The sequence below is a fragment of the Argopecten irradians genome, chromosome 14 (genome assembly GCF_041381155.1).
Source record: "Argopecten irradians isolate NY chromosome 14, Ai_NY, whole genome shotgun sequence".
Taxonomy (NCBI): domain Eukaryota; kingdom Metazoa; phylum Mollusca; class Bivalvia; order Pectinida; family Pectinidae; genus Argopecten; species Argopecten irradians.
The window spans coordinates 11336965-11360804 of NC_091147.1; the positions used below are offsets into that span (position 1 = coordinate 11336965).

At 36.1% G+C, this 23840-nt stretch overlaps 2 protein-coding genes and 1 pseudogene across 2 annotated transcripts in view; all 3 read left to right on the plus strand.

Moving 5' to 3' along the window:
* Positions 1-23840, plus strand: part of LOC138306841 (NF-kappa-B-activating protein-like) — a 39370-nt gene that overhangs the window by 1231 nt on the left and 14299 nt on the right. The gene's annotated exons all lie outside the window — the stretch shown is intronic.
* LOC138306842 (uncharacterized) overlaps positions 1-23840 on the plus strand; it is a 27148-nt pseudogene continuing 3308 nt past the window's right edge.
* Positions 17426-23840, plus strand: part of LOC138307546 (flavin reductase (NADPH)-like) — an 8251-nt gene continuing 1836 nt past the window's right edge. Inside the window, exons 1-3 of the mRNA XM_069248348.1 lie at positions 17426-18130; positions 19149-19356; positions 22556-22720. Coding sequence (XP_069104449.1) covers positions 17993-18130; positions 19149-19356; positions 22556-22720 — 511 coding nt within the window. The 5' untranslated portion in view covers positions 17426-17992. The remainder of the gene's footprint in view (positions 18131-19148; positions 19357-22555; positions 22721-23840) is intronic.

A 23840-nucleotide genomic window follows, 5' to 3' on the forward strand; every position in this document is an offset into this window, starting at 1 on the left:
ATGCATTTAAAACAGAATTCGACTTCGACAGAATATGTGAAGAGAACAAAAAGAGCAACCAATCCCGGGGGGAATATTAAAGGTCAAAAACCAACGTGCAAGACATATCATACCGGAAAACGCATAGCAAAGCCAATTTCAGATAACAAGGCAAAATCAAAGTCATATTGTAAAAGGCGGGACACTTTGTTTCAAAAGGTATGGAATACACAAAAGTTATCAATATATGCAAAACTAACCATTCATTTGATTATTCTCAAGACATGTTGTTGCGTCTTTGTATTAAAGCTGTATATAGGCAGCTTTTGTGGCCGTTTTTGTAACAGCCCATCTTGCCTTCATCCTGCTCTCCTCCTCAATACCGCGCAAATCACCAATGGCCTCTATGGCCGTTAAAATCATGGTCTCCAGTTCGGACTTCGTCTTCCTTTTAATCGAAAATTTTCAATTTACATATATATTGTATTGAAATGTTTCCTCGTATTTTTTGAAAAAAATCACATGACTGTCTTATATACTCATCAGTCCATCCTCCAAATACAAAAAAAAAATGTATGACAACATCCATTTTCATTGAGTTGGCCCCCTGTGATATATTTCTAAGGTCAATACTACTGTAGTTTTGTACAATAAAAAATAAATTTGGCTGGTGTTCCCTCCAGTTTGGACTTTTGAGGATTCCTTGGACACCAAGGTGTAAAATAAGAGACACAAACTAAAATCTTGGAAGCCCGTTCTAATATTTCCTATGATGTTATAATGTTATATGTCAAATGATTTTATATCACCTTTAGCATTTTCCTTGTTAATTTGATGTTAATGAAAATATCCATTCTTAATGACTATTGTCATCAAGTTCCTGGGACCACAGTATCAGTTAACAAGTATTGTTTTGCAGCAGAGAAAGACAAGAGACATACTTTTCTATGCCAAAATGTCTTAAATATAGAATATGTCTGTCCTCTAGAAGACTTATCAATATCACCATGTGATTTTTGAATTAATTGGTCAATTGGTCTACTTGTAACAAGTTTTGTAATTATTCTTTTGTAAAACAGAAAGTTAATTGATATACATTGTATCCGAACATTTTTTTTTATTTTCAAATCCCCATACCTCTGATGAGTATAATAAAACTGCCATTACAAGTGAATCAAATATTTTCAGTTTAAGATGAACAGGAAGAGATACATTCCTTTATTTCTTATAAATAGCAGACACCGATTTAATTATTTGTTCAGCAGGTTTTTCCCTTTCTTTTAAAACGCTACCATTAACATTATTTTCTGTACCTAGATATGTAAACAATTCTTATAGATCTAATTCTGTATTCCATAACATCAACTGGTGTTGTTGTACCGATTTACGTCTTGAGAATATCACAATTTTTATCTTTCTGATATCAAGTTCTAATTTCCATGTTATGCAATATTGTTAAAATTCATGTAACATTTGTTGTAGACCATCAGATATTTCTGATATCATAACAGTGTTATTGGCAAATAATATGATAAAAAGTTTGGGATACATTCCAATATCATATACCGTAAAAACTGTAATTTGCGCAGGTACTTTTTAGGGCTGAAAATGCTTAAAAAATCTACTATCAGTATATTTTGCGCATCAAAAAAATGGGGAAAAACAATGTCCAGGGAGTCCCAAAACCGATATATGAAGGTGACAATTTCAATGCAAAATATTCCCCATAAATGCTTGACAAATTGCACAAAAAGTGTTGTATTTAGAAGAAATAACATATGAAAACCGCATTGTTTTTGTTTTCTTTTATTAGCCACCGTAACCTGAAACTGAAATATCTAGCAGAAGTCCAAAACATCGGCGGTCTGGTCCGCCGTACTCCGTGCACATGTCAATATTTTGAGATATTACACATGAATAGTAATCAGGAATATTTGAAAAGAGTAGAATATATATTTACTTAAATTGACACAATAAGTAATTAGTGTGTTTGAGATCATTAACAATCAACAGCAATCAGCTAACGGATACGTAGTTTAGCTTGCAACAATCACAGTGTGCATAATTTGTCAAGATTTGTAAGACAAAATATTCTTTTCCACCAGGTAAGATTTTAAGTCATAAAGGTAGATTGAAAATAGGAAGGGAGATAAAATAACCAGATAAATATTTGTAGCGGGATCAGACTGGGTTGATTATCGGTGATCAGGTAGCTCAGTTGGAAGAGCTACATTTTCTTCTCTCCTGTTACAGAATTGGCACCAAACTAAATAACCAACGGTTGTGGTGTTTGAAAGGGTCTCATATGTATTCAAAAAAGGAGGGAGGAGTGTATTGGGACTGGACTGGGTCGATTATCGATGATCAGGTAGTTCAGTCGGTAGAGCACTCAGCTAGTGTTCGGAAAGTCCCGGGATCGAATCCCAGTCTTGCCGCTACATTTTCTCCTCTCCTGTTACATATGGTACCATACTGTGCATGTAGATATTCAAGGTAAATCAACAATGTTCGCTGATCTTGCAGAATTGCCTTACAGTGTTATAATGAATGCAGTAAATGTATGTCTCATTGGTGTGATTGATTTAAAGGCAGTTCATGTGGTGACCGGGAAAAAAAGTAAAATCAATACTTTCAGAGCACAGGGACCTGGCACGAAAATTTTTAACCAATAGTATACATATATATATTATAGTGTCAAGGGTATGAACTCGGCGGTCGAGAAAACGGACCTATTTTTTTAAAACCGTGATTATTTTAATAAATAGGTTCTATACAACATTGACGGATATCTTGCCTTAAAGAGAAATAATTTAACTTTCCATTGAGTGCTTGATGAACAAAATTGGCCAAGTATTTACGAAGTTATGGCTTGATGAATCGGGAAATTTACGAAAAATATGCTAGGTAGACATTTCCCTGTCCGGTCGAAATGTCGTCTCGGCTCTAATGGGTACCTCAAAAGCCAAGCCAAAATCCCAAAATCTACGCTTGTGGTGGTAAAAAGTACTCATAACTGTGTTCATCCACAATCTCCTTTGGAGGTGTCATGACCCGTACTTTGTAGAAACTTTATTTAAACATCGCGTAGCTCACTTACTTTAACCGTCACCGCCATGTTCATTTTTCTCTCGAAACGCTTCTCGAGTTTACCGACAAGCACAACATAACATAATTTGCATATTGTAGTCACGATATGTTAAGAACATGGCGGTGACGGTTAAAGTAAGTGAGCTACGCGATGTTTAAATGAAGTTTCTACAAAGTACGGGTCATTTTTCGTAAATTTCCCGATTCATCAAGCCATAACTAACTTTTTGACACCTCCAAACTTTAAAAAAGTTAGTACTGTGCAATAATTTATGTAATATAGATATTTATCATATTTTCCGTAGAGAAATAATAGGTTTTACGGTGAACATAAAAGCGATATGCTTCTCTCCAGGGAAAAGTTATATATGTTTCAACGAAATGTCAGTTACCAAAACCATGGGTTAAACAAATACTACGGATTAAGAAAAAATTCCATTTTAGATATGATTGCAATAGAGTAGATTCATGAGAAGGGGAATCATGCCAATTTGATGAGGAAGACTGATGCTACTGAGTGATGTTGAAGGTGACAGAGGGTTTTTTGGATAGATGTGAATTCGTTAGAATGTGGAAATCATAGCACTTTGAAGAAGAATATTTTAGAAAGAAAAACAAAACAATCAATAAATGCAATTTATTTTTCTATATAACTTGGTGTGCGGATTTTTCACGATCGAAAATATTGAAAAGTTTTTTAGAGAAGTGGTTGGCCCTTTAAAGGGCCCTTTTTCTACGCTGTACAATGTATAGTATGTATAGGAATATCTTCATCATGGTCGACGATATGGCGTTGCAATTAATGTACCTGAGCCGTTTTGCTTCTGGATTTTGTTATGCATCTACTCCCCAGAGAACGATGGTCCGTGAACGAACCAGTATTCAACAATTCATGAAAAACGTCTAAATTAGGGAACAGGGCTTATCCCTGTGTGACGACGTACAACCTCTCGTCCGAATTTAGCCCTAAATGCAAGGTTCCATAGCTGTCTCCGTGTTTTTTTTCCCTCTTTAGTGGTGTACTGTATCCGCGCTCAGGCATTCGTTTTCGTAATAACGAAACAATCTGGACATATGATGTTTTCGGCCATCTCGGACAACATCTCCATATCTCCTGGTATTGCATACAATAGCCATCAATTCTCTTCATCCACTAGTTCAATATCTGTAATTCCATGGTTATCCTGTATTCTCGGTTTCCCTAATGTATATTTCACCGCGTTGTGTTCCGTGTTTTTTTATGATATGTAGTTTCTGTAAAATATGAGAAGACAGCCGATTAAGTTTACTGTTGTCTTTATTCTGTCCCAGAGAGAAGTTTTCATAATACAAAATATAAATTATTACAAAACATCATAGTTATAGATTAAGATGGACATGGACAATTGACTTACATAATGTAATAGAGATTAATTGTCAGTACAAATAATGGACAAGGACAGGATAAGGATTATTTGAACATTTACAATTGTAGAATTAAAATAAATAAATGAGCTGTATTCACATTGAAATTAATCCAACATAAGTTAAGATCTTGTTAAATTTGAGACTTTACAATAATTCAAAGGTCAAGGCTTTAGCTTTGAACAAAGGGGAATAATCAATATATTTAAATGGCGGGAAATTAGATGTGGTAGAGTTCACTTGCAGTGAGAGGTATTGTTGTTATTGTTGGTATTGATAAAATAGTTAATGTTAACTCATTAACAGAATAAATGTTTACAGTAAATGCTTATTTAATTTGAAATAATTGACTTTTGAATGTGCTTACTTCTGATTAACGAAATGTTTCAAGCTCATAAAGTATTCCAAAAATAGGATTTTAGATTCACAAAAGACAATTTCCAAAGATAATGTTATATGTACACAAACAAAAGCAAGTATTATAATATTCAAAACCTGACACTAAGACAGTACCTCAGTTTCAGTTATAAAATATGTATTCACATAAAATAAGTATGACAAGAATTATAACATTCTGAACCTAAGTATTTATATATGCAGCTTATTAACAATGCAATGGTTATTTCAGATATCAGAATCTGCATGTGCAGAAGGTGAATTAGCGAAAAGCAGTATTCAAATATAATAAGCTTTAATTTGAATAAATCATAGGTACAGAAGGTTATAATCAATTGCGCATAAAATAAACAGGTACCTGAACAAGGAAACACATGTCGTACAAGGACAGAATATCTGTAGTTGTGAATAAAGGATATTTTGAAACCTTTTGCCCTGATGCAGCATTTAACCAAAGGGCGATAACTCTAAACAGCTATACTTTTAGAGTAGGTGGCACACTACCAATGTTTAATTTGATGCATAATCAATGCCGTGATATACATATAATTTATGCAAAGCATTTTCTATAGTTTTCGCTAAATATTCCTCATTCACAAAATGTGCATAAAAACAGATAATACGGAAAAATCAGTAGACTTGTCGTTTATAAGTTGCATTGAAAAATATATAAAATTCATATCTGAATTAATTAAATGTTAAATATAATGCATTTAACATTTCAAATATATTATTTTATTTTCTTGAGACGTGAAACAAAACAATTAAAAAGTATTGATGCATATTGGCTAACGTTACAAACTTTATAAAATAGTGTACATGTTAAATTAGATACAATAAAATAGAAAATGCTCACCTGTAAAATATGAGAGAACAGCCGATGAAGTTTACTGTTGTCTTTATTCTGTCCCAGAGAGAAGTGATGAATTTGGGTACTAGAGACACTTTAAAGTGACTATCCGCGAAAAGACGAGACTTTGATTGGATAATAAAAATTAACTCAAAATACAAATATCCATGACAAAACTTTGATTGGTCAAACGTAAGCTGGGGTTTTACGCCCAAATATTTCAACTCAACCCGTCACTAATACTGTTTACGCGTTCATGCTAATGATCCGGCTTTGACCGGGACTGATTACTAAATTAGTGCTCACCTTGTCTTGACTCTCGGACAAATAGAAACAGCTCTCACTGTCAGAACTGACCGAAAGAGTCAACGCGGTTTGAGCTTTTCGTGTAAAATAGCAAATGTATAATACGCATTAATCTGCATGATTATGTCCAAAAGTACAGATTATTATTAAATGGTCACAGTTTAAATTATAAGCATGAATTGTTTTGTTCTTGTAGGTTTAGGAGAAGTGATGAACAAAGTGCGTAATGTTGTAATAAACAAAAGAGAATACAACACTCTGTTTTTTACAAGTAAAATATATGTGTTTGTAAGATTGTTGTTATAATACGTATTTACATTATTTAATTTCAATAATTTTTGATTTTATCTTTATATCTGATTTATTTCTGATGGCGGTGTATCTTTTACAAGATGTTTCAAAATGTACTAATGACATAGGAGTAACAAAATATAAACTGTGGTTAGAAGTAATAAAGCGTTTCTTCACTGTCATTTTTTATTATGTTAGACTCTATGTGTAAGTCTTCAGTCCTACCTAATAAACATTGAGTTAAAAGATACATATCAAGTTGTTCCTATCACTTTTTCTAATATATGATGACAAAATAGTAAAACACTATATTTCCGGACCTAAAAACTGATGTTCGAGAATATCACGTCTACAGGTACTCTCTTTGTCATTAGAATTAGCTTTGACTAACCAGAATACTTAATTAGAGTAATCAACACATGTATATGAAAGTTCCAGTGGTTAAAATTTGGTTTTTATTACGATTTTTCTTTGATTGTTTGATAATTCTTCATAATACGATTGATATAATGTGAACATCTTAAACTAAATACCGTGTATTACTATCAAGAGTTGAAGATATCAATTTCATTACACTGATATCACCAAACATAATTTCGTTCAAAGTAAAGATAAAAGAACACCATTAGAAAGTATATATATGTGTGTTATATGTGAGAATTGTTTTTATGTGTGTCTTTATTACGCTTCAACGAAAAAAATACTTTGATGAAAGGGATTAAGAAACAAATTACTTAATATATATAATTCTACACAAAAAGACAGTCCAAATAACTTGTTCTTTAAATACAGATTGTTTTGTTTTACAGTCGAATTATCTGCGTATATTTGTAGTTTACAAACATATTTCTAAAAAATTAGATGTTTTTACTTGATCAATTCATCTTTGTAAATCAATAACATGTTTTTATTTATAATCATTTATCCTTATGAGTCCTACAATTACACGGATTTGCGTCATTTCCCTTTTTTTTAATTACTTTGTTTTGCACATTGTAACTACCTTTAGTCAATTATATTGCTTCTCATAATTGTCCACTCTTCATTTCCTTGTTATATATTCTGACACAAAATATACTATCGTTGATAATTAATAATGTGTTGAAAGGCACATTTTTTCTTTTCGTTATTTTTCAAATGCTGTCCGAAAATTGTAAGGGGGTGTTGTGAAGATCTAATCTAAATATTAAATTGCCAATGCTGCATTTTCTATTTTTTTCTGATTAAAGATGCTCCACCGCCGACAAATGGTATTTTTTTCACTATCAAAAACAGGAGCAGACGATTTAGTATTTTTCTTCAGTTACAAAAGTTACTTACTTTACACTATTACCACCATTGAAAAGTTTGAGCTTCTAATTTTACTTAAAGTTAAATATACGAAAAATAATTAATTGCATCCCGAAAAAATTCCGTGGCACTATATCTTATATGGAATGAAGTAATGATTGCGCATGCACCAAAGGCGAAATAAATTATTTTATGTTATTTTTGTGTTAATTAGGCATATATATACACGATTAAACACCAATTATTGTTCAAATAATGAATATCATTTATGCTCTGTCGGCGGTGGAGCATCTTTAAACTAAACGCTCAGAAGAATAATCAATACATAGCTACACACATGTTTTGATTCGAACTTTTGTGAAACCTGGTGTTTATTTGTCTTGTAATAACAATATGGGAAACCTTTTTGAGAGTATACTATTCGCATAATAGACTGGTAAAATAACAAAATGCTTTTATATGCATTTTTCATAAGAGTTTATAGTTAATTTTCTTTCTGTTTCATCAATGTCTGAAACAATCTTTACATAGATAAATTTTCTTCTTGTTTTATAATTGCTTGACATAAATGTTTAAAAAAGATAAATCTACTATATTCTAACACATGTAATAACAACACATTTGTCTGTGATTAGTACATGTATTTCAAACAACGATTAGTACTAAACACATTTTAATTACACTTTTCAAAATAACAAATTAATAATTTCGAGTATAAACAACTAGGCACATTGTAAATTGAAATATGAATTGCATACCAAAAAAAAAAAACATCTTATCTTATTTTGCGGCAAATGAGTAAGTGGATCTTGCGAATAAGATGATCACGTAAATCTTCTTTTGGGCAAATCAATATCCATAATTCTAATCTTCCGGTCATTTTCCATGACATCAGACTAAGAATTATCTATCTTTAGTAATCCAAAATAAATATCCTAGAAACAGTTCGACATATATCTATCTGTATGTTGAAACACAGAACCCTTAAAACTACAATGTAATTATCACTGCGCAACGCGACATAAAAGCGACATGATATTTCATTGTTATTTTGCATTTGTTTACAAAAATTCTGACATATATCTATCTGTATGTTGAAACACAGAAGGAAACCCTTAAACATTTCATATGAATTTCTTTTTGTTTTCCTAAAACGTATGCTAGGATGTTGCAAAAAATCTGTTCACTCTGGAAAAAAACTGTGAAACAAATTTGACAATATCGGGTCATTTTTATTGCTATAAGACTAACACTGCAAAAATTTCTGTTCATTTTGCATAGCATATAGGATATCTTGCATTGGTTTACAGTTATAACGCCATATAAAACCAAACTCCGGTGGTTACTGAATTGTTACTAGTCTATTTTAAAGTTAAGTTTGTACTGTATATGATACTATAGAAGCTGATGGAACCCATGGAATTCTTTGTAGAAAAACGAGCACATGAATATCGAGATGTTTTGTCGTTTTGATAATTATTATAAACTTTTAATTTTCTGTTTTCGAAAATGTACATGATGCGTTGTTGATAATCCGTTCAATAGAGGATCTGACATCCCATATGGGGTCACGTTCTAATGACCTTTATACCACCTGTACCTCAGATCAAATGTATTTTCTTCACCTTACTATCTCAATTGAAGACGTCATTTCGTCCCAGTATGCATATACATTTAGCTTTGTTGCGCTTTTTGGCCGAGATGGCTACATGCACGAAAATAAGTCCCGACAGCTTTTTCAAACTAATTCCTCCCAGTCAAGATTCTGGAAGCAGCAATTTGATTGGCCATGTCCAAAGGTCACCAGAACGTGACCCCTAATAGGATGTTGTCATATCCTCTTATCCAACGAAGTGATAATAAGGATCTGGATTTTAATCAGATTGATTTATCTTCAACACGGAACAATGAAATATAAGGTTAGCTAATTGATACCTAGAGCGTAAGAATGATCGAAAAAGGCGACTAAATTTAGCATCTTATCTTTGCTCTTCTTCCTAACTAACTTTCTTTTTCCTAAGGTCTACCTTGATACCATGTGTCTTGCTGTTGCTATTCTCTGGATTCTGTCTCCTGGGAGTCGAGACACACCAATAGACAAATAAAGTAGAAGTGGTAGTTTCTGCTCCTGTTTAGCGCTCAACATTAAGGAAGTGTTATCAACGACTGGTTCGCCCGTTGTCAGTATAATGTGACCATGGGGAGTGTTGCTTGGTGTCTTCGACAGCATGCTTCAGTTATTAAAAAACACTATAAAAGACAAACAAGAATACTTTGAAGCTTTCCACGAAATCATACGCATATATAGGATTCGATCCTTATGACCCTGAGATCTATTAATAGGACATTGTTCTTGTCTGGTGCGTCGTCCACCACGGCAGGGAACAATGGACGAAGATCTGTAAACTGAAATTTTACGGATTCTACATACTGTTCAGAGTTTTCAAATCGATAATAAAGGCATTAAGGAACATTGGAACACTTTAGAAGGGGAAGGAACAGGCCAAGGAGACAGTCTTCGGAGGCATAAATCCACACTCGTTGGAGCGAAACATTTCTTTGTTGGTTTGTAGTTGACTGAAGGTTTCATTTAAAAGCCGACTAAATCAGGGAAATTTATCTCTTGGCCCAAGCGAAAAGTATCATGTATTCAAATTTAGTGTGCATTTCTTTGAAAATAACTGTTTTCCCGTAACAGGAAGTAGTTTGGAGTGAACCAGAAATCCAATATATTTTGGTCTAGATATGAATGTACCATGTATAGCCACGAAGGATTAAGTTCCCCGATTTAGTCGCCTTTTACGATCATGCGGTGAGGCATCAGACATAATTCTAACATTCTACTTGCAGTGTTGATGTTCTATGTGATTAAAACTGCAGGACTTGGGAATCAATATAAGAAATAATTGCGAATGAGAATGAAATAAAAGCGCTTCAACTACTAATTGAAATTGTTCCAATGGAATATATAATGCATTATGTATGATTACAAGTCATATTCTGATTTATATTTAGCAGTTTGTTTGTTTGTTTGTTTGATTAATTAACGTCCTATTAACAGCTATGGTCATGTAAGGACGGCCTCCCATGCATGCGGTGTGTTGCGTGTATGTTGTGCGAGGTGCGTGTTTTGGGAGACTGCGGTATATTTATGTTGTGTCTTCTTGTATAGTGGAACTGTTGCCCTTTTTATAGTGCTATATCACTGAAGCATGCTGCCGAAGACACCAAGCAACACACTCCACCCGGTCACATTATACTTACAACGGGCGAACCAGTCGTCCCACTCCCTGTGTACTGAGCGCTAAGCAGGAGCAGAAACTATCACTTTTATAGACTTTGGTGTGTCTCGGCCAGAGGACAGAACCCAGAGCCTTCCTCACAGGGGCGAACGCTCAACTCAAGGCAAAAAAAAAGCAGTAGTCAGTTTTGAAATATAAGGAGGTATGCTGTAACGGGGCTTTCTTTTTTCAGACTGAAAACATCGACATCTCACTTGTTCTGGTAACTACCTTCATAAGTCAACATTGTCATTGCTGTTAGATATATGAAATATTGATTACCTTGTTTGTTAATAATAAAAACAATATTAAATTAATATTCGGATGTCGATAACATTTTGACCCCAGTTAGGTTTTGATCTAACTGCATGCTAAGTGTGATAATATGTTTAATAAGTTTTGGGAAACCAAAATAATCAAACAATTGATTTTAAGTAAAGCTGAATAACTCGAATAAGCTGGAGCAACTGAATTCAGTGGAAACTCCCTACCTGTTAAATTTGACTGGAGACCTTAATGGATAGATCTACATTAAAAGATCATATTACCCGCAGTTCATTCAACCTGGAGGACATAACCAAGGAATTTGCGAATGAACATCTAGTCCATGTAATTTTATAAATGCATACCAAGCTACATAAATATATAACTTTGAATAGTGGTTAGCTCTATGCCTAGTTTATATAAAATCCACCTTTAGCTACAGGCTGAAAGAGCCAGTGCATTCTACTGAAATCATGTTGAAAAGTTACATTGGCACCCCTTCCTTAAACTACATATTCTTGACCAGCATCTTCTGTTGTATTTCAGGTTTCCTGAAAAAGAATAGCTACAATGCTTAGAGTCCTGTTCATCAGGCCTTTTGACTTTCATTTCTGCACAAGATTTTGAGATGTATGGTGTAAATGAAATCCATAATCTGTGGATCTTATGCAGAAGAACAGAATGTACAGTGGAAGGAGAATGGAGAAATTGAAAGGAGGTATGCAACATCCCGACCCCAACCAAGCGAAAGTAGAATGATATATATCTTGCCAAGCAAGTTGTTATGACTGGCTGAATGTTATCACAGGGGTGGAATGTGGAAACTTTCGCATCTTCTATACACATATTTTGTTTGTTTGATTAATTAACTTCCTATTTAATAGCTATGGTCATGTAAGGAAGGCCTCCCATATATGCAGTGTGTAGCGGGTGTCAAGTGCGAGGTGTGTGTTTTAGGAGACTGCTGTATATTCATGTTGTGTCTTCTTGTATAGTGGAATTGTTGCCCTTTTTATAGTGCTATATTACTGAAGCATGCCGCCGAAGACACCAAGCAACACACCACACCCGGTCACATTATACTGACAACGGGCGAACCAGTCGTTCCTCTCCCTGTATGCAGAGCGCTAAGTAGGAGCAGAAACTATCACTTTTATAGACTTTGGTGTGTCTCGGCAAGGGGGCAGAGCCAGAGCCTTCCTCACAGGGGCGAGCGCTCAACCAAAGAGCATAAGTGAGGTGGTGTCAAGGAAGACGTTAGGAAGAATAAAGTTTTTGGAAGAAAGATGATAAGATCCTAAATTTAGTCGCCTTTTACGATCATACAATAGGGGCAGCATGTACAGTTCTAACGCCATACATGCTGTGCATCTATACAAACATCACAAAGATGACTTTCCAAATCTCTCTTTTCTTGGCTAGACTGGCTTTGACAACTAGTGTTCATACAGCAGGACCTGAATGAGGTTTCTCGGTTCAAAACCGAATTCCTACAACGTGCCGAAACAAACTGGCTGAAAATAATGTCTGTCAAACACTCCAGTGTTCCTGACAGTTTCAACAATGACCTAACACTTGTAAAATGGAATCTTAAACATAGGAAAATATTTGAACGGAAGAAATATTAACTTTCCTTTTTCACATACAGTCTAATTTGCCAGTGACAATTTCTATGAAATAGGCAGTGGCTCTTGTGAAATGGAATCCGAATCCTAGTTATAACTATGAAATAATTTGTTTGTTTGGTTGATTATTTGATGCCCTATTAACAGCCAGTGTCGTGTAAGGACGGCCTCCCATTCATGCAGTGCGTAGCGTGTGTGAAGTACGAGGTGCGTGTTTTGGGAGACTGCGGTATGTTCGTGTTGTGTCTTCTTGTATAGTGGAATCACTGAAGCATGACGCCGAAGACATCAAGCAACACACCCCACCCGGTCACATACTGACAACGGGCGAACCAGTCGTTCTACTCCCTGTATGCTGAGCGTTAAGCAGGAGCAAAAACTACCACTTTTATTGACTTTGGTGTGTCTCGGCCAGGGGACAGAACCCAGAGCCTTTCTCACAGGGGCGAACGTTCAACTCAAGGCCAAAAATGAGGCGGTGCCAAGGGAGGTATTGGGAAAAAAGTCAGTTAGGAAGAAGAGAGAAGACCATAGGATGTAATTATGCAGAACATATTGATTTGAAGATATATCAAATCGTGAAATAGCCAAGAGGATTACGACCCCAGATAGTCGCCTTTACGTGCAGTGGGGTATCGGGCTTGACTTGGTTTGCTTTGTTTTATGATACCACAGGAGGTTTGACCGTTCTGTAAATATTATATAGTATACATTTATGAACAAATAACTAAACCTATCATACGATCAAACTCCTCGTTGATGATACTTTCAAGAACGGCTCTCTCGTGTTATGGTCCAATGGATTGCGTGTGTGAAGTGCGAGGTACGTGTTATGGGAGACTGTGGTTACAGTAGAAACACTTGCCCTTTTTACAGTGCTCTCTATCACTGGCACATGTCACAAAAGACGCCCAAGCAACACACACCCACCCGGTCAACATTATACTGACCAACATACAAGCAGACATAACACGATTATACAGCAGTCTCAACCAATTACATAGGCTAACAAACTACAACCACCATACCAGTGCAAACTCTTCCAACATATGAGGGGGACGTCCTTGCATGTCCCTGACTGTAATTTTGACGATTCTTTAATCTAAACTAACCCAAAGAAAGTAAGTAAAAAGATCTTAGATTTAGTGCGCCTTTCACGATAAGCTGCAATAGGGTCAAGCATGTACAAACTTTTACCTTGCCAGTGATATACATGTGTTTGCTGGAGACTCTTTCATTGAAAAAAACTAATTTAACTGAAAGAATAACCTGTCTTTAAATATGAAGATTAACGACACTGGATGAAGATGATTAGTTGATGCTATTTTATTGAATAGTTGTATTTATACTCCGGCCAACCCGAGCCTATGTGACCCTAGCCATGAAGGCCTATTACATCTGATACAAAATCCCAGTCAACATCCTCATGAAGAGTTAAACATCAATCTGTATATCAAATCGGTGTGATGGGAAACAAATTCAATAAAATCATTTAATTTTTTAATGTTAAAATTGAACACATGTTTAACTACATTGTCATTATGTAGTTCATTATGACCAATTTGTTTTCTCAACTGAAATTCACAAACGCGGGATTTGCAAGACAAAAACTGCAAAAATTACAATTTCTACTCTAATTTTAAATTAGGGCAACAGAGTTTGTATAACTTTCAAGTTGGCTTTTACTTCCTGGGGAAAGGAGTATGGTTACTTCCTGGGGAAAGGAGTATGGGCCAAAATAAGGAAATTAAAGGTAAAATCATTTCAATACTTGAAAAACCATTAACCATTATTCAGAAATTGGCATAACAAATCATGTGAACGATACAGGTCCTCTGGGCTTTTTTTTTAATTTTATATGTTTTAAAAGTAATTTTGTAAAAATTATTTCAGGTTTTTAGGTAGTCATCCGACTCTCGGTAAGTTTAAGGCTTACACTATTCAAATATTGGGTATGTAGCATGCAGGATGGAACACTTTTAAATTTAAATGTTCAATTTAATGACTTTGACCTACGTGATATCAGAAAAAATATATCGAACTCTTTAGTAGTTTCTGATATCACGTAGGTCAAAGTCTTAATTTCAGCCGATTTGATCTTTTATATTGTTTGTTTTCTACTACACGTACATCGCATACGTCTACGTATTGTATCAATTGTCAGGTGACCGTTTAGGTTCATGGACCACTTAATATAGTGTTTTAGACTTAATAAAAAATATCAAAGAAACACAATTATCTAACAACCCTATCCGGGCCTCGAACTCGCGATCTACGGCACCCAATTGCCTAGCCAAACATAGTTGCGCCTTTTACCACTGCGCCACATCAAAAGATAGATGTGTTAACAATGTATAAACAATTTTTATGTTAATTTGTGTTAGAATTTAGAGTTTTAGAATTGTTTGGTACCTATAATCTATAAGATAATGTTTTTCATTTTGTTTGCTTAAAAGCAATAATGTTAAGATATTTTAGATTTCTAGGTGTTTCTTTAAGGCAGGGAAAATAAAATGATAGTGTTCCGGTTTCATGGCAAAAGTTACATTTTGACGGCTGACTCTGAAATCCTTAATTAGTTCTGTTCGTTCTCGTATCAAAATGATCACAGAATTATTAACGTCAAGCAAATCCATTTAGTCATGTTCATCATCATAGGTGGTCTGGTGGTTTTATATACATAGACAGTAGTAAAGTGGCATCGTTAGGATTTATTGGACAGGGCCATAAATAAAGTCTGTAAGTATGTTAGAGGACGTCAGCCACACATGTGGCGAACGATCACTTATAAGGCTGTTAAAGCGCACATATGTGGAGGGAATCTGCTACCATCAGTCAATTTTACATCCACTCGAAGACAGGAGCAAAATGGTCTTGATAGGCAGCTGTTCATTCTACATATCTTTAGGTTGACATTGTTCATTTAGGATCCTATAAAAAGATGTATAGAAGTTGTCGCTACCTAGGGCACTGTATCGCTAAAACGCGATTAAATCATTTCTATATGACAATTGGTTTTATTCCACATAACTGAAATATGTGTTACAATTTAGTAATTATTTTGCTACTTATTTTGTTTGAAGAACGTAGTTATTTGTCTTTATAATCTTATATAACATAAGTAAACATTGATCAGTAGCGCTATTCTCTTTGTAGTATTTCCTCTCGAGTCTTTAATGATAAAGCCTCTCGAGTCTCTTGTTGTATGGAAGATGACATCGACACTTCATTTTATTTTGGTTAGTTACATGTTAGATAGAGATATCGAGAAGCTTGTTTAAAATATGTTTATGTCGAATGAAAGTTACAAAAAGGATGTATGTTTATAATATCATCTTTATAATGTATGTAAACATAAAAATGTAGAGTAATGAAGAAATAGCATTATGTATACATTATCGTAGTACGATCTTCATCAGGTACTTAAGAATTAGTTGCCGGTTTAAAATAGCATGGGATAGTAATATTTAGAGCTTATTTCAAAACAAAGTTCTGATTTGATGTGGATTATATGTCTAGCATGGATGTATGTTGAAAGGATGTTAAAATATTCTGTTTTTATCATTAGAAACATATCTAATATAGATTTATCTTTTGCCATGTGGAAATAGATTTTTGCATTATATTTATCTTCAAAATAGACCATATCAAAGATAATGCACAGTAAACGTCAAGACCAAAAACCAGTTTACAAATTCATTTACTGATTTGACTATCACATGATCATTTACTCTCAAAATAATGTGTTTTCATAGAATAATTACGAGTACCCTACAAGGTTCCTTTGAATAAGTGTATAATTATCTTTCTTAGGAAATTAGATGAACGTCTTTAAGGATGTAATTTCTTGTATAAAACTTTTTTTCTGATATAGATTTTTGGAAATAGGAGCTCATACAATGGAAAAACCAGAGATTAAATCCATAATTTCCTAATGAGCTGTTTGAAATACTGGCGCAGTGATGATTTCAGTAAAAAATAATTTAAGCAAAAAATGGTTTAAAAAATGCACATTTTCAAAATGGCCGCCAAATGTGCTGATTTCTTAAAATCCCCGTATAAAAATCTGCTAAGAATATAGATGTAATTTTTTGACAAAATTTGTAACTGACAACTTGATACAGATATTGATAGATTTTATTTGAAAATCTCATAACTTTTTTGATCTATGTCGAAACGAGACTCAAACGGGTCTGAAAGCTCAGATGAATACATCCTTAAGGAACATTTGTTTCATACAACTAAACAGATTGATTTGTTTCTGATTTATACAATTATGTATCACGAATTCAAATCCGAAAATTGTGCTATTGTCAACTACTACGTATAGCTGATCATATGCTTTCATTATTGGTGGCAGATATGTGTAGATAAATGTGATTTACTGATCGTATAGTCTGTGAAATGTATAATATGGCTATTGCCACATGATGATGTATGCTTTTATAGAATAATATTAATCATGTTCTTGTACTGTGTGTTTGTAGTGGGATCCAGTTGAGGTTTTCTATCATGTCCTTGTGTGAACTTGTATAAATGTGGAATACAATGCTTGTTGTGAAGTATGCTGTTCAGTGTGTTGTGTCCCCCCAATTTGTGTGATTTGATTAGATTGGTGTGGGTCACATAGGGAGAAACAGAACTCCAGATGTGGTCTGACTATTTGGACATATTATAGTCATTTTAGATGCTCGGTCTATGTGAGCTTTTGCTATTTATCTTATGTTTCGGTTTCACAGCAAAGCAGCTGTGTTTGGAGGGCGACAACTCGCACACCTTTCCCAACATTATATACATGTACACAGAATCGATATGACGTTTACGTGCATCTCTTTAGATTCCTCACCGGTCGTGTAGAACATATGTGCACGCGTGATAAAGACTGTATTGTGTACTTGTCAGTTTAAGACTAGTCTGCCAGATACGGCTAAGACGGCTTGTGATAACGCTACACATGTGTACACTGCCTTCACAAATATAATTTCACTCGTTTGATGGGTAGGAATTTTAGGGAGAAAGTGTTTTCTCTGTATTGTGAGCCGCTAATAGGTGGCGTGGTTGTGACAGATTAACTGTATTTACTGTATTTGTGTCTTCAATACTATTCAAGTGGAAACGGTATGAAATCATTACATTACTGATAACATACTGGTCAGATATATTTGATACACTGACCAAGTGCACAGGACTGGACGGCCATTGAGTTCCAGCTGGATAATATGAAGATTGCCATTCTCGGTGCTACAGGTCCCTCTGGCCTACAGCTGGTCCAGGAGTCACTGGAGAGAGGTCACGAGGTCAAGGCATTGGTGCGGACCCCGGACAAATTAGGGCACATAAGCGACCCTAAATTAAAGGTAGGTCCACTGATGTGTTATATTTAATATTATAGATATATGTACCTAAATGTGTGACCTGTGTACAGCTATGGGTCACACTTGTCGTCAGTTAACCGTACGTGTCACATCGTAGACTATATCGCTGTGACAGGATATGGAACATGAAGAAAATGAAAAAAAAAAAAAAGCTAACAACGTACTTTACAACCTCAGACAGTAAATATTTGAATTGATAGCTAACCAAATACTTTTTATTATGATTTAAAATTCTTGCGTAGTTAAAATTAAGCTAGCCTAATTGACAGATTTTATTTGAAATGTTAAGTAATCTTACTAGTCTTCAGGTGTATCGAACGGCTACTATACAGGGACATGATAACATATTTTTCCTCCTTTGCATTTATGACAACATTAAACTCACGATGTTTAATCTTGACCTTCCCATCTATCAGAGTTAAGTATTCGATTCACTCCGTCAGTGGTGTCTGACTGAAACGAATGATAACTCTGATGGATGAATGGAAATATGGGCACAACGACATATGTAATCTGTAACGATGCGTATTATCGTGACATTTTCGATTCCACTGTAGGAATAGGGCAATCCTATCTGACAACATCTCATTTGGGGTCACGTTCCGGTGGACATGGCCAATCAAAATGCTGCTGCCAGAATCTTGACTAGGGATGAATAAGTTTGAAAAAGCTGTGAGACTTATTTTCGTGCTTGTAGCAATCTCGCCCAAAGAGCACAACAAAGCTAAATGTATAGGCATACTGGGACGAAATGACGTTTTCAACTGAGAATAGTGTGGTAAAGAAAATGAATTTGATCTGAAGAACACGTGGTAAAAAGGTCATCCGAACATGACCCCATATGGGATGTTGTCAGATCCTCTATTGAACGGAGTTGTTATAAGGATCTGTTTTTAATCAAATTGGTAACAGGGGATCAGAGGAAGTTGTTATCTAAGTCATCATGTATTCGCTAAACACTGATCCTTTTAATATCTAGATTATACCCGTTTTTCATCAGGTGGAAAAGGTTGACATATTCAGCGAAGATGATTTAAGCCAACATTTTAGCGGATGTGATGTCATTATGTCCTGTCTTGGCACTGTGCCAAGTCTCTTTGGCTGGAATACCATAACGTTCTACCAGGACACCATCAAACCTTTGGTATCGGCAATGCGCAAATCCGGGAATTCTCGATTAGTAGCCATGACAGCTTTGGACACAATACGTAAGTTATATGGACAGTGACCAAACGAAAATAAATTTAAAAAAAACTTCATATTTCAGAGAATTGTGACATTTAATAAGGAATATGATGAAAGTCGACTTCCATATCATCAAGAACATATTTTCTGATTTTAAGGCCGTATTTCTGTATTTTCCTCTCACTATATTAAAACCATTTGTAGATAAACGACTATGTGATATGAAAGTTATCAAACGAGTTCAATAATCTGATATGCCACGAGCATTTAGGATAAATTATTTATCACATAGTCACGATTGTAAGATTCTATTTATCACATAACTTCTACAAATAGAAATATAAGTAAAACTTTAGATTTCGTCTCTTATGCTTCAGTGATATAGCACTATAAAAGGGGCAACCGTTCCACTATACAAGAGGACACAACATGAATATACCGTAGTCCCCCGAAACAACCACCTCGCACAACATACACTCAACACACTGAGACAATCATGCGACGTCATAAATAGATTATGACGTCAGAACTACGTGTAACGTCACAATAGTGTTATTACTGCAGGTAGGGCGTTAGAATTGTACCTGCTGCCCCTATTGCATGATCGTAAAAGGCGACTAAATTTAGGATCTTATCTTTTCTATTCTTCCTAACTGACTTTATCCTTCCTAATGCCTCCCTTGGCACCGCCTCACTTTTGGCCTTGAGTTGAGCGTTCGCCCCTGTGAGGAAGGCTCTGGGTTCTGTCCCCTGGCCGAGACACACCAAAGTCTATAAAAGTGGTAGTTTCTGCTCCTGCTTAGCGCTCAGCAAAAAGGGAGTGGGGCGACTGGTTCGCCCGTTGTCAGTATAATGTGACCGGGTGGGGTGTGTTGCTTGGTGTCTTCGGCGGCATGCTCCAGTGATATAGCACTATCAAAAGGGCAAAAGTTCCACTATACAAGAAGACACAACATGAATATGCCGCAGTCTCCCGAAACACGCACCTCGCACAACATACACGCAACACACCGCATACATGGGAGGCCGTCCTTACATGACCATAGCTGTTAATAGGACGTTGATTAATCAAACAAACAAACAAACAAACATTACGCAGGTGTCTTACGATATTCATGACATAGCCGTTTGTTATATGGCTGAGTTTTGCCGTTTTCTGATTGGTCTAGACCGCTTAGACAGGTCTTGACAAAATGCAATGTCAACCTGAGACCGATGAACACCTGTTCAGAGGTTGACATTGCAAATCCGGTAACCTGGCTATAAACAGACACATGGAATTCCCGGTCTCTTTTACATTTTTGACCAATCAAAATAGAGCATTGCCGATCATCGGGCAATAGCCAAATCAAACATGGCAGACAACAGTGTGGTAGGATTAGGAAAGGTATTTTACACACGTTAAATGTAGCTGTATATTCGAAGATTATAATATGAAAAAGCATAATAGAAGGACTAAAAGTACCTACATTTTACTGAGGATACATGGATGAAGATTTTCTTGACTTTTTGTCAAATTAGTCATTGCGCTGTGTTTGCTTCAAAATTATTTTAAATAGCATAACTTTAATCATTTCATATAACAAAACAATTATTGACTTTTTGTACAGTGAAATGCGTTAAAGCGTCCAGAATTGCCTTTCGGATCGTTCAAACCACAAATCACGTGAATAGTTCCAACCAGTCGTATGCGCGTTTATCGGTTCGGGAATAACGTCAGTCAAACTGTGGGCGGAGTTAAGTAGCATCGATAATCTAAATGAGGGCGGAGTTTATTACCTGTTATAGCTGTTACACATTCAAAAAACGTACGCAATTTCAATAATAATCGTTAAATAAAAACAGAATTGCATGCATGTATAAAGTCATGACCTACATGTATATAGCCATAGTCATGGTATTTGGTATCTTAACTTTACAGTACTATTTTGTTTGATATCACATGAGCTAGAGAGTCGTTACTTTATACATGTATATTCCAAACGTCAAATTATGCTTCTTGAACTACAATAGAGTGTTTTAAGCACAACGTATCCAGGTTTGAATAGAAATCGACATATTTACAAGCTTACATTTAGAGGTAGGATGTCTGCTTCCGGATGAAACATCTACATTAGGCCAAAAACAAAACATGTCTGTTTAGGGTTACCCGACCGACCCCAATTTTTTACCCCCGACCCTAATTTTTGTTTCTTTATCTTAAAGGATCCCATTAATAGTTTTACTCTAGGCCAATCTAATTGTTAATACCATCTTTCTTAGTCAAATCTCCAATTATTCATTGTTTGATAAAGAGTCAAGAGTGAAAGACACTAATGTTTAATCATTTTGTTGCCATATATCTGTTTAGTAAATAGCTCGCTATTGCATCTGAACTTGAAAAAAAATCTCTACCTACCGACCCTATTTTTCGCCAATGTAACCCTAACTATACAGCTACAACCGTGTATGTTCCAGGGAACGTTTAACGAAACTATCAATATGTAATGTTGTTGTCTTTCGATGGTTATATGGTACGATTGAATTAAAAAAAACATGTTTGAAACCTTTTTATCTCCAAGTGTATGCTAACAAATTTTTGGTACAAAGGTGTGATCACGTCAAATCAGTAGATCCCTTTGAAGTCAACATTGTTTGCGCTACACCACATGCAGTCTAACCAATCGAGGCAACTTCCAAGAGTTTTGATTGGCTGTAGTAACAGAATGTTACAACATTTGAGGGAGGAGTCTAATCCGGACGCTTGAACGCAGTTCACTGTAAGTTAATACGAGGAATTGTTAAATCTTTGAAAGGTGATATTTCCCTCGGCCTTCGGCCTTGGGGAATATCACCTTTCTCAGGTTTAACAATTCCTCGTATTAACCTACAAAAAGTCAGTACTTGTATAATGACATGACTGGCCGGGCTAGTTATGTGATAAAATGGTTTGAGTTGTATATTTTACCATCCCTGTTAGTTTCGGTAAGTTTACGTCCTTGTATAATGGTAGAATGGACTACAATAAACAATCTGATTAAAACACACATCCTTATAACCACTCCGTTCAATTGAGGACCTATGTTTTTATCAGATTGTGCAATAAAACGCCAAGGTTTATGAAGCGGTAATGTTGTGTTTGATGTTAAAGGAAAATAAAGTTAAAATGCATATAGAGCATTAAAGTTTCAAAAAGTAAACATATGATATGTGTTAGTGAGATTGAAATGGTTTCTTCTCCAGCACAGAGCAGAGGTCCGTGGATATTTGAGTGGGTCATACGCCCTGTGATTCTGTCCAGTGTATTACAGAGTATGTCGGTAATGGAGGAGTACCTACAGCAACAGTGTACAGACTTGGACTACACAGTGGTCAAACCTCCGGGACTGACCGACCAGCCAAGTAGTGGTAAGTCAAACCTCCGGGACTGACCGACCAACCAAGTAGTGGTAAGTCAAACCTCCGGGACTGACCGACCAACCAAGTAGTGGTAAGTCAAACCTCCGGGACTGACCGACCAACCAAGTAGTGGTAAGTCAAACCTCCGGGACTGACCGACCAACCAAGTAGTGGTAAGTGACCTTTCACCAAACTCAAACCTCCGGGACTGACCGACCAACCAAGTAGTGGTAAGTCAAACCTCCGGGACTGACCGACCAGCCAAGTAGTGGTAAGTCAAACCTCCGGGACTGACTGACCAACCTAGTAGTGGTAAGTCAAACCTCCGGGACTGACCGACCAACCAAGTAGTGGTAAGTCAAACCTCCGGGACTGACCGACCAACCTAGTAGTGGTAAGTCAAACCTCCGGGACTGACCGACCAACCTAGTAGTGGTAAGTCAAACCTCCGGGACTGACAGACCAACCAAGTAGTGGTAAGTCAAACCTCCGGGACTGACCGACCAACCTAGTAGTGGTAAGTCAAACCTCCGGGACTGACCGACCAACCAAGTAGTGGTAAGTCAAACCTCCGGGACTGACCGACCAACCAAGTAGTGGTAAGTGACCTTTCACCAAACTCAAACCTCCGGGACTGACCGACCAACCAAGTAGTGGTAAGTCAAACCTTCGGGACTGACCGACTAGCCAAGTAGTGGTAAGTCAAACCTCCGGGACTGACCGACCAACCTAGTAGTGGTAAGTCAAACCTCCGGGACTGACCGACCAACCAAGTAGTGGTAAGTGACCTTTCACCAAACTCAAACCTCCGGGACTGACCGACCAACCAAGTAGTGGTAAATGACCTTTCACCAAACTCAAACCTCCGGGACTGACCGACCAACCAAGTAGTGGTAAGTGACTGTTCACCAAACTCAAACCTCCGGGACTGACCGACCAACCAAGTAGTGGTAAGTGACTGTTCACCAAACTCAAACCTCCGGGACTGACCGACCAACCAAGTAGTGGTAAGTGACCTTTCACCAAACTCAAACCTCCGGGACTGACCGACCAACCAAGTAGTGGTAAGTGACCTTTCACCAAACTCAAACCTCCGGGACTGACCGACCAACCAAGTAGTGGTAAGTGA